The sequence below is a fragment of the Perca fluviatilis genome, chromosome 11, assembly GCF_010015445.1.
Source record: "Perca fluviatilis chromosome 11, GENO_Pfluv_1.0, whole genome shotgun sequence".
Lineage (NCBI taxonomy): Eukaryota > Metazoa > Chordata > Actinopteri > Perciformes > Percidae > Perca > Perca fluviatilis.
In genome coordinates this window covers 18521531-18538451 of record NC_053122.1, presented here as the reverse complement: position 1 = coordinate 18538451, position 16921 = coordinate 18521531, and the positions used below count along the sequence as shown (strand labels likewise).

At 39.4% G+C, this 16921-nt stretch overlaps 1 protein-coding gene and 1 long non-coding RNA gene across 2 annotated transcripts in view; one reads left to right on the top strand and one right to left on the bottom strand.

Annotated features, from left to right (window-relative positions):
• The window catches only part of prkci (protein kinase C, iota), a 34392-nt gene extending 17909 nt beyond the window's left edge, over positions 1-16483 (bottom strand). Inside the window, exons 1-7 of the mRNA XM_039816544.1 lie at positions 16140-16483; positions 6945-7066; positions 4748-4837; positions 1571-1621; positions 852-937; positions 368-505; positions 178-232 (exon numbers count right to left, since the gene is read on the bottom strand). Of these exons, the coding sequence (XP_039672478.1) occupies positions 178-232; positions 368-505; positions 852-937; positions 1571-1621; positions 4748-4837; positions 6945-7066; positions 16140-16222 (625 nt within the window). The 5' untranslated portion in view covers positions 16223-16483. The remainder of the gene's footprint in view (positions 1-177; positions 233-367; positions 506-851; positions 938-1570; positions 1622-4747; positions 4838-6944; positions 7067-16139) is intronic.
• Positions 2839-3805, top strand: LOC120568822. The gene is made up of 3 exons (XR_005640793.1): positions 2839-3037; positions 3207-3274; positions 3708-3805. It is a non-coding gene; the product is annotated as an uncharacterized LOC120568822 (long non-coding RNA).
• Positions 16484-16921: the final 438 nt, after the last annotated feature.

Below are 16921 nucleotides of genomic sequence, written 5' to 3'. Positions count from 1 at the left end.
CTTTATGTGCTTCTTAACCAATACTATATTTTGTGCAATAAAAGAGCTTTCAGGGTGTGTGTGTGTGTGTGTGTGTGTGTGTGTGTGTGTGTGTGTGTGTGTGTGTGTGTGTGTGTGTGTGTGTGTGTGTGTGTGTGTGTGTGTGTGTGTGTGTGTGGTTTTTTGTGTGTGTGTTACCTGGCTGTTCAGTCTGGTCTAATTGACTCGATGGTTGGCCGGGCATGATTGGTTCCTAGAAAACAACATTCGTCACCAAGTATAAATTACCATTGAAAAACAAAATACAATCTTGAGTATATGTATGAGTCATGGTAACTATCCACTACACCATCAAGCTATTGAGTTTGATGTTCGTCGTAGCCATCACCTGGATCATCGGTCTACCACACTCCACTGTGACCAGTTTATGGCACTTCTTGTGCACCAGCAGTTTGCAGTTGATGCATTTGTAGCCTTGTCTTCCCAGACCCCAGATCCGGTCTGTACAGATGGCACAGTGGGCCCGCTGCTCAGGAGGGCAGACGGAGAAAAATCATCATCACACACAAGCACACATTATATTCCAGGCGATGCTACAGAGGCTGTGATGGCTTCTGAAACATGAAGCCCTGCTGGTCTACAATCAAATTGTTCTGTGTCACCATCATTCCTCTTACTTCATGAATCAATACAAAGACAAGTTATGACAGGGCAGTGGATGTCTCACTCTCCTTTAAATTACACCTACAGTAACTACGCTTTGAAATGTGCATTGTGTTTAGGTTTTGCATGTAACACAGCAGCTATCTCCCCCAGTACAGTAATTCAACAGTGATAATGTAAAACATGTGAAGTTCAGCATCATTTCTCACCCTGTTAAAGCGCTTGGCCTGAAAGGCGTGACCACTGGCATAGTAGAGCTTTCTCCAGCGCCGGGCTCCACGCCGATATATAGACTCTGTGAAAAGAGGAAAAGGAGGGCTGAATCCTGCTACACCTGTCAATCAAATGTTCCATATCACTCCCCATGCACAACCCCCCCTACCCACCCCTCATTTGTACATGGCATTCCATTGAATGAAATATACATGAAGTTTGTAGGGGCTGAACCTAGGATCAATAAGTTTTGAGTTGGTAAAATTATGTTTAGAAATTATTTTAAGGTTGTGGATTTAAAGTATATCACACTTTATAAGCCCGTCAAAAAACTCAAAGCTCTTCTGTATGTGACACTATAGTTTAACATGCACATATTTAAGATCCAAGCACAAATTGTGGCCCTATTTTCCAAAATGTATACTACTTCAGCGTCACATACATTGTGGGAATTTTGAGTTTCACACAGTTTTCTGCTTTGAATCTGTAGTCAGATGTTAAAAAAAAAAGGTTATAGGTTTACATAGGGTTATACACAACTACATGCTTTAAAAGTAGAATTGTTTTAAAGTCTTATTGATCCTTATTTGAGCCCATAAATCTCTCATAAATCTCTCTCCTGGGTAAAAGAATTTGCTTAAGTGTCCCAAGCTTTTTTTTTGGAACCCCTGCTGACAAATTAGGTAAAACTAAAGAAGGAAAAGGTTCGACTCACTGTCTTCTCCCGGACACGGCATACCAGGTTTCTCTGGTATACATGGGAACACTGGGAAGCATAACAAAAAAACGGTTACATTTAGAATGTCTATTTCATCTAAAGGAAGCAAGTCTGCAATATAAAAAATGCCAAAAGCAATTTCCACCCTCTAGGGGAGTCCAGGGACATTTTGAAAGTAAGCTACATTTTAACGTTAAATGCATTCATCTGGTGCACTTTGAGAGCAAAATTAAGCAGCTAGATTTATAAGTAACTTTATGCTCTTGTAAAAAATGTTGTGCTCTAGTAAAGAATTTAATCATGAACACAATGTATGCAGATATTATTATCCTGTGCAAGTGCAATTATCCATCATGGACGTGGACAGAAGTGAAAGCTGTATATAGTGTAAATAGACATTTCATTTGTATTTTTGTCTTGTTCTTATCTTGTATTATTATTATTATATCATTATGACTCATCACTTTTTTCCTTTGCCTTTTTGTTTGTTAGACGTTTGCATCCTGCGCATTGCAATGTCGATGCTGAAACGATATATCGTGCAGCCCTGGTTCATATGCTGGTGCAAGGGTGTTTGTGTGTGTGCAACATACAGTGAAGTGGGAAAAGACACAATCTTAAACAAGACGGAAAAGATTATTTGTGTGTGCACGTGTGTGTGTGCACGTGTGTGTGTGCACGTGTGTGTGTGTACGTGTGTGTGTGTGTGTGTGTGTGTGTGTGTGTGTGTGTGTGTGTGTGTGTGAGAGATCAAGCTAGACTGGGGGCAGTGAGTCAGAGGCAGGCGTGGACTACAGCTGACAGGCTCGATAACGAGCAGACCTGACGACCCCCCCCGCAGCACCGTCACATCCTCCCTTTTCCGTTTCTCCTCTGCAGTCTTGCTGGCATCCACTGTACTCTTGACCCCTCACTTATGATTTGATTAAAACTGTACATAAAACCACACAGCCCCTGTATCCTCTACCCCCCCAGGTTACATGCTTATACATACAGAGCCTGTCAATCAAATGTTCCATATCACTCCACATGCACAACCCCCGCACCCACCCCACCCCTCACCCAGTGTCTGAATCAGCCCTGACCTCTCGACTCATGGAGTTGTTCAACTATTTGTCAAGAAGGCTAAGCTTAGCATGTATGTGAAGTAGCTCAAGGGCCCATAGACAGACGTCAACAGCAGAAGTCATTTTCACAGGTCAGTGCGGCATTAACCGTATGTTTTGATGCTTATTCGTTGTGTACAGTATCTAGCTGTCTGTGTCCCGATTAGATCAGACATGTAAATGCAGAGACAATAAAAAAAAAAAAAAATAGAACTTAAAAGCAAGCAGCATAAGCTTATTTTGCATTATTGTTGGACTGCTTTCCTACATATTATTTATTTCCAGAATGACCTGGGGTCTGTACCACAAAGCAAGATGTGGGTTCGCCAGCCACCATTGGGCTTAACACACACACTTGGTAGGTAACCATGGTAACCTACGCTGCATGACTATCCTGCTCGGGAGCAGGTTAACTTTACGTTTACAATAAAGTGACAAGCAATAAACAGCTTCTGACAAATAGGACAATTTACGCCACTAAATACTTTTTTATAGCTGCATTTTAATTGCTCACTCTTTCATTTCAGACAGGATTCCTGACAGTGTCAATACTTCTACACTCTTATTTCATCACTGCTGCTCAGAACGACACAAGGTGACTTTGTGATGATAAATGGAAATAAAAACTGTACCCTCTTGCCCTTTTATTAGAAAAAAAACTATCCACACACCATTAATTAGCTCCCATGATTATAAATGCAACATGTAAGTCATATATTCCCTATGAGGCATTAACTTTACTTTTCTTCTCCTCTCTGCTTTGGCAGCAGAAACAGTTTTACATTATTTTTACTTCATGTGTATCACATATTTACAAGTTCAGACAAAAAAGAAAAAAAATTATCACTCTACACTAAAGACATCTATTAAAATTCCCATACTTATTTATAGCCTTACATTTTATGTTAGAAAATAATTTCTAGTGTTCCTACAGCTTCTTATTCTATTCTAATTATGATATTGTATATATTTCACCTGGTTAAAAAAAATCACTTTATGCTGAAGCTAAAACTGAATTTTTCCTGCAGGTATCTTAGCTTCCTCATGATTGTGATGATGTCGCTTGTAATGAACACCTCCCCCTCTTTCACGTGAAGGCGCCCATAGATGGAAACAGATCACCAAGCACCAGTTGATAACCAGCTTGGCGATCCTCGTTATCCTGGATCACCTTCACATCAAGTTAGGCTCAGAGAAGTCAGGTAACCCAAAAAGAGCCGGGCTAAGTTGGACTTGCTTCGTGGTACATGCCCCAGGTACCCATTGCTTAATTTATTAATAAAGTGTGTTAGGCATTTTCAAGATTAAGATATTGCGTGTTTCTCTCTATGTCAATGTATAACTTAAGTCTAGAGCCTGCCAACACTCCCACATTAATTACTTTAAAATTCATACACAAACATTATACTAGATTACACCTAAAAATAATGTCATTTATTATTATTTTCTGGTTCTGTTTAGGTACTGTTATAGATCGGTTTATATTAGTAATGTTTGTGAACACTGGAGTAAAGCAGACATACATTTGTATTATGACAAGTCTAAGAATAATATGTGAATAACCCTTTTATCTATGGTATAACGTTAATGTATTACTGTGCATTTAAGTACGAAATAAAAAATGAAAAGGGAATTCTGTAGGTTTCACCATGCCCAAGGAATATATCAACATTTACCTAAAACAATGTGAAGATTCAATGTATTTGACTTTTTTTGATTTTTTAAAGTACATGTAAACATTTTACATGATTACTTCTAATATTAGCAGTAGAGACTAATTACTAGTAGTGGCAGGCCGCTAATGCCTTAACAGTCAAGTTTTGTTCTTGCCAAATCTGCCTGGATGATCTGTGTTGGCCTGAGGTCTGGTGTACTGTAGCTCGATGACCAGAAATGGAAAATACATTAATCCTGCCAAACTTGACCGGCCATAAAAGGCTCAACAGAGAGGTGAGTGGACAAGTTATAGAGCAGAGAGTCAAAGATAACCTCCTATGAAAATGTTAAATCTTGAAACTGTTTGTGTTATGGTATTAATACAGCCTGTGTGAAAAGCAGTAAGGCTTACCATGGATAATGAGCTCCGAGTCTTTGTTGACTTCGTAGAGACGCAGAGCTTCTTCCAACTCCAGCTGAGACGACACGGTGCAGGGGTCACCTGACAGCAGAGGGGAGACAAGAGTTCACTCACCACGTAAAAAGTAAAACCCGTTACTGTGAGAAAACAGGTGCAGGACGGCAATCAGGGTTTCCGTTTCTCCTCTGCCGTCTCCACTGTACTCTTGACCCCTTACTTCTGATTTGATTAAAACTGTACATAAAACCACACAGCCCCTTCTCCTCTACCCCCCAGGTTACATGCTTATACACACACAGAGCCTGTCAATCAAATGTTCCATATCACTCCACATGCACAACCCCTCCTCCCCCCACCCCTCACCCAGTGTCTGAATCAGCCCTGACCTCTCGAGTCATGGAGTTGTTCAACTATTTGTAATAGATGTTTTTACATCCTCAGAACTAACCTTGTTTCTCTAAAACCTACATGTACTTGAATTGGATTTCTCCTTTCCGATAGTACACCAGTCTAGTGAGATACAACACTGCAGCTTGAAGACAATCTTTTTCTATGTTAAAGCATTTGGACGGACGGCAAAGTGAGAGGACAGACTGTGTAGCGAAAGAGAGGACAGTTTTTTCTTAAAGTGTTTCAGTTTTAGTCAGACTTTATGTTTAATTATTTGAGATACAAGTAGAGCGGTCACAATTAGTTGATCAAACAATTAGTTGATCAGCAGAAAATTAATCAACTATTTTGCTAATTGGTTTCATGGTAATATTTTAAACAAAAAAAGCATAACATTTGCTAGTTTCAGCTACTGAAATGTGAGGATTTGGTGCTTTTCTTTTTCAGACATCAGAATCAGATTTATAACCAAGAAAGTTTTCACTTGAAAGGAATTTGCCTTGGTGTATTAGGTGCATACAATAATCAATGAACATTTAAAAGGGGAGTAAACAAGAAAGGTAAGTACTGCTACAGTCAAGAACATAAATACAGAATAGATATATTTCTATAACAAGTATAAAAAAGACACTATAACAAATATGTACAATACAACTGTTTTAGAAAGGGAAAGGAGGACTATAAACTAAATAGTTTTGGGTACCACGTGGAATTATGCACTTTGCAGCCAAAAAGATGTTTATTTTATTCCTAAAATTATTATTATTTTTTGGTTTGGGGTAAGGGAGCATATTTTGGCACGAGTACCATCTTGCAGGTGATGAAGACCCTTTGAGTTGAAGCGCGTTGGTTATCCATGTATTAATATAGGATTTTTAACTGACCGACTATCAGAGACGCTGAAGCTAGTTTTGCGTTTGGCAGTTTTGCTAGAAGAAAACGTATAAAACAATGAATTGATATAGCTGCCGATTCATTTTATGTCAACCGACTAATCGATTAATTGTTTCAGCTCTGATTGGCGGGCTCTACTTTTAATCTTTGACTGTTACTACTCGTCTCCATGTGGCACATACCGTTTAAATGTTCATTAGTAGTTGTTGTTTATGTTTACATTAATTAGAGCTAAACATTTTATAATACATTGAGATACAGTAAGTGAAGCATTCATTCTACAGATTCTTTTTATAATAGATCACAAAAAAAAACACAGACCTGTTGTTGGTATTTGGTAGCTTTAAACCAGGGTTATAAAAGTATTAATTAAGTACAGGTACATTCTCTAATTATTGTGATAATGACTTGAGTTCACGAAGTTGCGTAGCTGTGTGCATGTTGATTCAATGGAGGAGAGACAGCTCGAGTTCATTTCGACCATCAAGCAGTTATCCTCTTTCAGACAGGCTAATGACTCAGTGATTGTGTGTGGGTGGTGACCAATAGGAGCTGATCGGAGTATAATGAGTTTGACCTTATCCTGAGCAGAGCATCTTTTTTATGACACTATTTTTGCTGCCTGACAACAAGGAATTTGGTGTGGGGGGGGGGGCTATACCCTTTGACTGACATGAAAAGAGTGTTAAAGTCAAGTGACAAGTAAAAGTGTGGGTGCTTATGCAGGTGTTCATATTAACACACGGCACAGCCAAATTCTGCCATATTTAGCCAGCGACCTCTAAATTTGTTAAATGTTGACGTCACATGTGACCATGACTTGATATTTGTTTTGTAAACAAATTTCTCCTGAATTTTGGCTGGTTTCTCATGTCTCTTCTTGAAGCACAGATAAGGGACGTACCTTCCTCGTCGATCCACTTCATGGTGAAGAGTTGGTCGTTGTCCATGGAGCACATGTCCTTAACCTCCCCGTACAGACCCTCGTATGAGATGGACGGCTCAAAATGAGTGATCATGATGTCCCTAGAGAGAAGACCGATAAATAAGAAATATTTAAATACTAAAAATACGTAAGTATTTATCTAACTTTCACGATTACTCTGGATGCACCAACACAACGCATGGCATTGTGTTGCATATTAGTTATGTTCCTTCGAGTCAACGAGGCTACTGCTACCCTGTTGCAGGTTAAATAAAAGGTTCAAAGAATTTGTAAAAATGCCGGCAGGTACCAATACCAAAGCTGAGGCATAAGAATCGGCACAGAGAAAGAAAATGTCAGATCGTGCATCCCTACGGATACCAAGAATTTCAATAAAAATACATACAAATACATACATACAGTAGGGCTGAGCGATACGGAGAAAATCAAATATCACAATATTTTTGACCAAATACCTCGATATCGATACAGCAACGATATTGTACTGTTGACTATTGGTGCTTTCACAAAATAGTTACACAATGAGATTTTTTATAAATAATCATCAGTAATGTGGATATAATGACTAAGTGGGCAAAGGCAAATAACAGTTACAACAGTCTGGTAAGTTCAGAACATTACATCACTTTACTGTAACGCAGCCTTTAAAACCAGGAACACTTATGCCATATTACGATATCCAAAATCTAAGACGATATCTAGTCTCATATCACGATATCGATATAACATCGATATATTGCCTAGCTCTAACATACAGTACATACACACAATTTGTGTTTGATAGCCTAACTAATTGATTAATCAACTGTTTTTTTTAACATCAGACATTATGTTCAAACACTCCCTCTCTGAACACTTGAAGAATAACTCTGGAGAACACCAGACTTTTGGTGGAGAGAAAAGAGGTGAGAAAGTGTCCTTTCCCCTCAAACGCTGCTGTGTGTGAGTCACAGTCTCGCAGTCTGTCACATGTATGGGTGCATTCATCTCTACAGCATAATTGTGGGTGTGAGAAAGAGAGCAAAAACAAGAGGGAGAAAGACTAAAAGAGGTGAGTGAGTGAGAGAGCCCCACACTAAAGCAGAAAGAATCACAGGAGATGGTGGTTGTAGTTGTATTGCGACTGCTTTCGTTACGGTCCACCACTGAAGTCCATCACTTCCTGGAAATCAGTCAAAACACTTGGACTACTGCTCTTAAATCAACAAGTACAGCACTCTCTGCCTCTTCAGTTCACATATACAGTCAAACATTATGGTGAGACGTGAGAGAAAGAGCGCAGTGATGGGTGAACGAGAGCATCTATCCCTGTAGGTGGGATCATCTGCCCCTCATCGTTTCATGGCAGCGTTAGAATTGATGTCACCTGCTCCCAGCCCTCTGGCCAGCCTCAGTGAGGTTTACAACCCAAAGATGCCGGATGGAGATGGTTCAACCATTCGTTTTTATAGGTCTCCAGGCGACATGGGGTCTGAGCTTATGTGTGGGATCAGGAATGAGTGAGGTGACAGAATGGGCGAAAACATGCGGATAAGCATGATAAAGAGTAAAAAAGGGACGTAAAGAGGGGGTAATGTGTATTAGCCCCTCTCACCAGCCGAGGAGTGACCCGCAAGAACAAGGACCTCTTACTCACTTTACTGCCATCGTCAAAGATGAACCCAGTTTTTCATCAACTTGAGAGCTTTACAGCTGGATGATAAAATCCCAACACATGGAGCAAACTAGGCACACTTTCAAGGACATGTACTGTACAAGTCCAAGGACAGCATAGAGCGTAAGGTCACTGTAGGGTCAGTCCATGCCAGCAGCAAATACACACAAATAACACCAGACTGTGATTTATTGGCTGATATTTCAGTTTCACATTCATGTTAAGCATCTAAAGAGTGCAGCTTCCGCGCAGCATGTATTAAACTGTCTTGACTGAAAATCACACATGAAGAATGAATAAAGCATTCTGAGCAAGGATAAACTGACGTCAGGCTGATGCCTCCTCCTCCCTCTCTTTTCTCACCCTCTTCCTCCATCCTGCTGGTGTTAATCATTGCCTGTAATGGGGCAGTATGGCAGCTCTACTTCCTCCTAAAGCCCTGATACCATCAGAAGATAGACAGTGTATGAACACACAAACAGTACACTAAAAAGGTTCCCACACTGTGACTGTAGACGATCCAAAGTGCGTATTAATGCCAGGAGGCGACTTGAACTGTGTTGCGTGTAACTGGAGCTGAGCTGTAGGTTTTCATTAAACACTTTTAGTCTACACTGTAGTTAAAGTTCCCATATTATGAAAAAAAAAACTCATAAACCTCAAAATACAATTATGAACCTGAAAATGAGCATAATATGGGCGCTTTAAAGTTTAGCCATGTCAGGTGCCTCAAACAGCATCCTCTGTGCTCAGCTAATGGCTACAGCAGTTAAAGGAAAGGTGCAGAGACTACAAAGTGATTAAAATAAATTAGAAAGAGGAATTCAAAATACTTCACCCAGGTTTTTAAATTGTTTTTAATTGCTGTGAAGTAGAGCTGAAACAATTAGTCGATCAACAGAAAATTACTTGGAAACAATTCTGATCATCGATTAAACATTTAAGTTGTTTAATCAAGCAAAAATGGCAAATACTTGCTGCTCAAATGTGAAGATTAGCTGTAAAGTTGAAATAATTTGTCTATAAACCGATTAGGCGATTGACAGAAAAATTTGCAATTATATTGATACTCAATTAATCGTTTGTCATTTTTCAAGCAAAATATGCCAAACATTCATTGGTTCCAGCTGATTAAATGTGAAGATTTGAGCTTGTTCTTTGTCCTTTGACAGTTGTCATATGACAGCAAAGTGAAAATATTTCATGAAAGGTTACAGACAAAGCAGCTCATCAAGAAAATAATTGCAGATAATGCAGATTAACTAATAATAAAAATTAATCGTTAGTTGCAGCCATAATTTGATGGTTTTCTGCGTTTTATATAATTTTACATTTTTTGATCATCATTTGATGATTTTTAGGTCATTTAAAGAAAAATGCCAAGAATGATCTTGTTCCAGCTTCTCAGGTGTATTTTGCTGTTTTTTCTTCTATGATATTTAACTAAATACATTTGGGTTTTGAATTGTTGCTCGGACACAACAGGCAATTTGAAAATGTCATCTTGGACTTTGAAAGCCTGTGATGGGCATGTTTACTGCCATTTACAGCCCAAACAGATTAATCAATAAATACAAATAATTGTTTGTTCCAGGTCCAATAAGTAATGAACTTAAAAGTGGCTATATGTAACTTTCAGTTTGTGTTGATTCTAGCGGCCGATTTGGACAAAAAGCGGTAGTGTTTTTAACCACACCTGCTGTCGTAAAGATCTTTTCTTATATTGCCCACTGTAGATTACTGAGTTACAGAGGTCATGTAGTCGCGATGAATATGTTGCTGAGACAGGAAATCATTAATTTACAATAAGAGAATATGTTACAGATGCATCTTTGCATTTCAAGTGTTGCATACGGTAACTTAGCCTACTCTGGATGTATGTATGTAACACAAACACGGACTAAAAGAAATAAAAATCAGACGCTAAATGAAATGGGGATGTAATTGAATGTCGGCTACCAGACTGATCTCATAAAATGGCGAATGTATGACAGCCAATTCGGCGTGTTATCAAGATGCATAATCGCTCTTTAGCGTGTTTATCAACACCGTACGGCCGCCATTCATCTACATTACGTGTGAATTTTCATAAATACACACGTTAACATACACACCACGTGGCAACACGGTGTTTACATCCACTGTATAGAGTGTAGACATACACGTGGATAGCTCAAAATGCGTACAGATAACACGCCATTTGGCTTTAGGAAAGTGCCGTGAACATGGCATCATGACTTTGCGTAAACATACGCAAAGTCATGATGCCATGTTGCAGCTACTGACGTACAACCACATCGTGCATTGTAAATTTATTTTATGAATGAAATAGACTTATTACATACCTGAGGGCCAATTCGGGGACATTTTTGAATCATTTACAATCCCGTAATTTTCTCCATCTGTTGAAAGACCGACTGAAGTTGACTGTTTTCGCCTGTCGTCTTTCACTTTCCCTTTCAGCTTTTAGTTGTTCTTCGTTTAATGTACTTTTCTGTGATGGCCCTGCCCCAGTATCAGCCATAGCTACAGCAGATACATTCTAAAATAACATTAAAATACAATTAGGCCTAGTCTATAAAGAAATCTCCTGTTACCTTCCTGGCTGGATACCTGTCAGAATGTGTTACTGTAGCGCCATCTACCTGCAGTAAATCATTTTGTGACTTCGTGGGATAAATCGGACCCGGGCAACGGCACTAATAAAAACTACATAAAAATAGCGTTCTTTTCACGGTTAGTCTTGTTTGCTGTTACAGGTCATTTAAGATAATTATATGAAAAATTACAGAGCTTCAGAAACACTAAAAAGTTACATATAGTCACTTTAACGAAAGTGAAAGTGATACTTATTTCCATAACTGACTGGGCTGACGAGTAGGCAGCTGTTTAATGACTTCTGTGCCGCATCCTTTGATTTGGAAAATGCATTAGACAATACTGCAGTTCAACCATTAATAACACAACATCCAATAGATTCATCTAAAAAAAAGAACCTAAAATTATGTTGAAAAAGAGGACCAGTGTTAGACAAAGGAAACCAAGCTGTGCAATTCTCAGAGTGACTAATGCAGAAGGATTTTGCAGTGAAAGACTGGGAGTTCATCACTGCTGAATAACTGGGAGGAAGCAGCATTCCACACAGACCTGGCATTCCTCTGCCGTGTGCCGTCCTACAGTATAGCGAAATTAAAAAGGAGGAGGAGAATGCCGGCCTGTGCCCCTGGCTCTGCACTGCCGTGACTCGGACTCTGCCGCCCCATCTCCCCAGCATGAAGCCATTCGTCACTGGTGAGCGCTCAAGCAGTTAGAAGGGTCTGGGTGCCTCTCTGGGCTTTCATGAAGACCTAGGACCATCCATCTTTCTGTCATCGCTGCCACGCAACACCTTCACACAAGCCACATGCTCATGCACTGATACACACGCTAATGTTTGAGGTAACATAAACAACAACACACTGAAGCAAATACAGAAACGCACATGCTGAAGTTTCCAAAACAGCCACTGAGGTCAGGGTGAATGAAACAGACGGCAGGATGCTGTGGTCTCTAGGCAACACGGCCCGTCCTGCTGTGCTGAATAGGAGAGAGACTTGCTCTTTGCAGCACAAGAGCACCAACCAAACGCACTCCTGCTGAGCCTGAGACACGGCCACTCAAAACGACAGGCCGACACGTGTACGCAAACACTTAAGCTGTATTACACACAATTTGCAAGATGTGTAAACGCCGGAACAGACAATACATCACACACATGCTAGCAGCAGCTGAGACTCTGTGATACTCAGACTCGTTAGTGAAGATGTGTGTCAGTGGATAAGTGGGTGAGGGGTGTACGACGTTGCAGTTCAGTGCTTGAGGGGCTTTCAGAACAAAAGTAAAAAGGGCAAGACTAGCAACGCTTGCCATATTTTAAACAAAGCTAGATCTTGGAGCAATGATGCAGATGGCAGAGTCTTTGAAAAGAAGAGCAACTCCTTTCAAAAGAGCAAAATATCTGAACTGCTCCGTCAAGCCGGTGTAATCCCAGTTTCCTGCCAAACAACATGTCATACACAGGAATCCTAAAGTTGGTCTAGCACATAAGAAGCCTTGTGTTAGTCGGTGTTGAAACTGCAACTGTGCAACAAAAAAATTCTGACCTGACCTAACTCACTGGCAGTGACAAACAGAAAGGTTTTATTTTTTTTAGAAGACCTGCTACACAGCTCAGCATTTTCTTTAGTAATACGCTGACAAAACTTTGTGCGACCATATTGCCAAAAAAGGACCAACGTAAGCTGACTGCTAAACACAGAAAGAGGTCATTGACCAAAGGCAGTGGCCGATGTTTGTGTGTTCTTTTTGTGGTCGGAGTCAGACGACAGTCAGCTAGCATATGCTGCTACTGTTGATTTGGAGAAGAAGCCACTGACTGGACACAACACTGGCATGACGTAAGGTTGCCGTGCACACGTGTGGTTTATTTACATTACACGGATTCATTTACTGGCAGAGTGATCACATTAAACGACGAGCCATTTCGAAGCCTATACATACAGCCCAGTCGTCGTCTGTCTCCCCCAAATCTACAACGTCGTGGCCACACACATTCATGAGCTACTGGCTTGTGTGAGTATGCTTAGCATCACGGTATAGTAGATTTTAACTTGATAAAAGCAGTGTTGAAAAATGTTTTTGAAAATGACTTAAAAAGTTCAGTTATTTTTTATAATGAAGATGTATTTGTTTCCCTGTCACAAAAAGGGCAAACAACAACAACAAAACATCGGAACTGGCTATCGACCAAATTGTTATTTTAAACATTGTATCAGCCCAGAATCGGTGCATCCCTACTAAAGCAGAGTTTCCCTACTAGAGCAGGGTTAGGGACTATTGATCCGGAAAAAACAACCCATAAAGACATCGTCACTTGGGGCTGTGGGAAACTGGGATGAACACATTTTCACTGTTTTATGACATCTTATAAACAAAAACAATGAATTGAGAAAATAATAGATTAAATAGATTCATTTATAATAAAAATAATTGTTAGCGTCGGCCCTACCATATTTCTTTTCAGTCCATCTACTACCATTGTACAGTATCTTCATCACTGAATGTGAGCAAAATGAAGACGAGCCAGTGACAGGCTGAGACTGCTACAGGCTGACACTAGTCTGCTGATGCTGGCGCTGACCGACAGACAAATGGCAATGAATGGACTCAAAAAGGACACTATACTGAAAATAGAGGAGCTGAGACACGACTACAGAGAAAGGCCATTGAGAGTGTAAGGCTTAAATTTTGTGTTTGGACGTTTTCAGGTTTAAAAGGATAAACAAAGAATCACTCTGTCAGCTGATGTTTTAGATTACCACTTTGAAGCACAGAAAGTAAAGTGAGCTTCTGTAGAGTTTGGATGTCAGGGAAACCGCCAAACGCTGACCATGTTTACTAAGGTTGCAACTAATAATTGTTTTCATTATTGATTAATCTGCTGTATATGTTTTCGAATTAATCAAATCGAATATTAATCATGTCAAGCAATTGTGAGAAAAAACTAATCACAAATTTGAAGAACCCAAGGTGACATCTTCAAATATCTTGTTTTGTCTGGACCAATAGACAAACATGCTTTTTAGGCCTGTGCACATTTTGATTATATTGTTTGAGAAAGTTTAAGAAAGTTGTGTTGTTACAATTTTATATAAAACAGTAAGGAAACAGTACTGACATACGGCTAATAGCTGATATGTCAGTACCAAATATATTGATTCTGTGCAACTCTTCAATCTCCAACTCCTAACTTCTGCAGGGAAACAATAACAACACTGATGCCATCCTGGCTTAATGTGTCCCGATAGCCAAACTATGAGACCATCTTACTGCATTCCCTCTCTGGCAGCATAGCTGAGATTCCTCAGCAGCAACCTCATACATACTTCAAAAGCTTTGTTCTGTCCGATGACACCTAATGATCAACACATACTACGGTGTGCGTGAGGTGCGTCAGTGAGAAATACAACAGGTCTGGCTAAGGTGACTTGCACTTCACGTTTTTCAAGTCTTGGGTGGGCTCCAAATCACTGGCTCCATCAAACAGATCCAGGTACGAAACTAAAACAGTGGACATGCCTCTACCAGACTTGGTATGACAAAAACTCAATGAACTGGATCTCCATATCCCATACATGACATTATCAGGGATGAATAGTACATTGATATTTATGTTTATAATCTTTTGTTTGTCTTGTGTCCAAAAATATTTCCCCTTCGAAAAGTGTTTCCCACAGCAGCGCTCTCCTTAGCTTGGGTTAGGGCATAATTTAGGTTAACATTAGGTGCCACAGAGATGATCGGTTAAGGCTAGAGCTGAAACAATTAATCAATTAATCGATTAGTCAATCGACTTGAAATTAATAAGCAGCAAATGCGATGTTTATTTATTTAAAATGCTGAATATTTAAAAACAATCAATCATTTAAGTTTTTAAATAAAGCAAAAAATGTCAAATATTTTCTAATTTCAGCTTCTTAAATGTTATGATTTGCAATTCTCTATTTCTTATCATTGTAAATTAAACATATTTGGGTTTTGGACAGTTGGTCAGACAACTATTACTATTTCAGACTATTATTTCATGACAAACAGGGCTTTCAAAACTTGTGGTGGGCATTTTCCCTGTTTATTTGACATTAATAGACTAGGCAATTTATTTATAACCAAAATAATAATTAACAGATGGTTTGATGATGAAAATAATCATTCATGTTAGTTGCAGCCCTAGTTAAAGTCCAGGTTCGATTAAGGTAAGATAGATGGTGAAACAGACGAATTGTGTTGTGAGATTGTAAAAGATATGTTGTATTATAAACACTACATCAGTATTACTGAAATACCTTAGAATACCATCTGAAATTAACAGTTCAGCTTGACCTCACATTGCCAAGCCATCTAACATGATGAACATCAACAACAAAACCTAATTTGGTTTTCCATTACTCAACAGTTATCATGATGGTATCGATGTACCATATCAATAAAGACTGTGATGATTTCCTGTTGTCATATTGCCAATCCCTAAAGTACATCACGTCCATCTTATTAACTTGCCAAAACTGACAATAAGAAATGAACGTTGGCCAGTCTATAACAACATGCCAGGCTAGTTATAAACCTTATTAGCTGACAGACTAGCTAGCTCCCAAGCTTTCAAACTGTGTCAGATTTCAGATATTAGCACAATCAACAACTCATTTTGACTGAATTTAAACCAATGACTTTACACTGACAACGCGTCTGGCTCTAGCTATGGTCTGGACAGTTTCACCTGCCTGTTTGCCTTGTCAAGCTTACCAAACGTCAAACCTGGTATTTACCCAACATTAGCAAGCCGTTAGCCGGGTTAGCTAATGTTAGCCAACTGGTTAGCCACCTTTCCAAGTCTAAAACTGCTTTTAGCTAGTTGAATTACTAAGCAGATTGATGACATGCTAGGAGAAGCAGTGATTTCTTACCCTTTATAATACGCTTTCACCCGGACTTGGTGGGAATTCTCGCCGGGGTGGGACATGGTGCTGTCCCGCAACGTCGGCATCATAAGCTCAGCCAGTCCCAGTCTCCGATGCCTTCCTTCCTTCTTTCGCTCTCTAGCTAGTTGTGTACCACGCACAAAACACTTGCTTTTAAAGTCCGTCGACACACCGAGTGAACAACGAGACAAGTGTTGATAAAAATGAACAATGTAGGCTTCTTTAGAGACACAACAATAACATGAAAAGTAAAGAAAAACTTGCGGGGTCCGCCAAACAACTCCCTACTGCAAAGGCCTTACGACGGACGAGTCCATTGTCGGAATGCGTTGGGTGGCGCATACAGACACACAAATATGTATACTGACGTTAAACAAATATTACGTTGAATATTTTAAATTCACAGTTTTACACAGATTTTAAGTTCACAAAGTATAGCAAACCAGTTTAATATTGTTAAAATCTCCGAAAAGTTAAACATATCCTTTGCCAGCATTCCGACTGTACCAACTGAAGCATTATATGTTTTAAGTGTTGCTTTCGCGTTCAAACATCTGAGCTCGGACATCGTAGAAGCCTCAAGACATGTCGCCCATTCAAGTGCTTTGGTTCGGAAATAACAAAAAAAATTGACCTGTAACAAAAGCAAAAGCATGTGTGTTTCCATTTTTTTTAATTTGTTAACTACTTTGTGCTACTGTGCTAGAATGAATACAAAAACATGTGAAACGTACGTGATTAAATGATGATTGATTGATGAAGGAAAA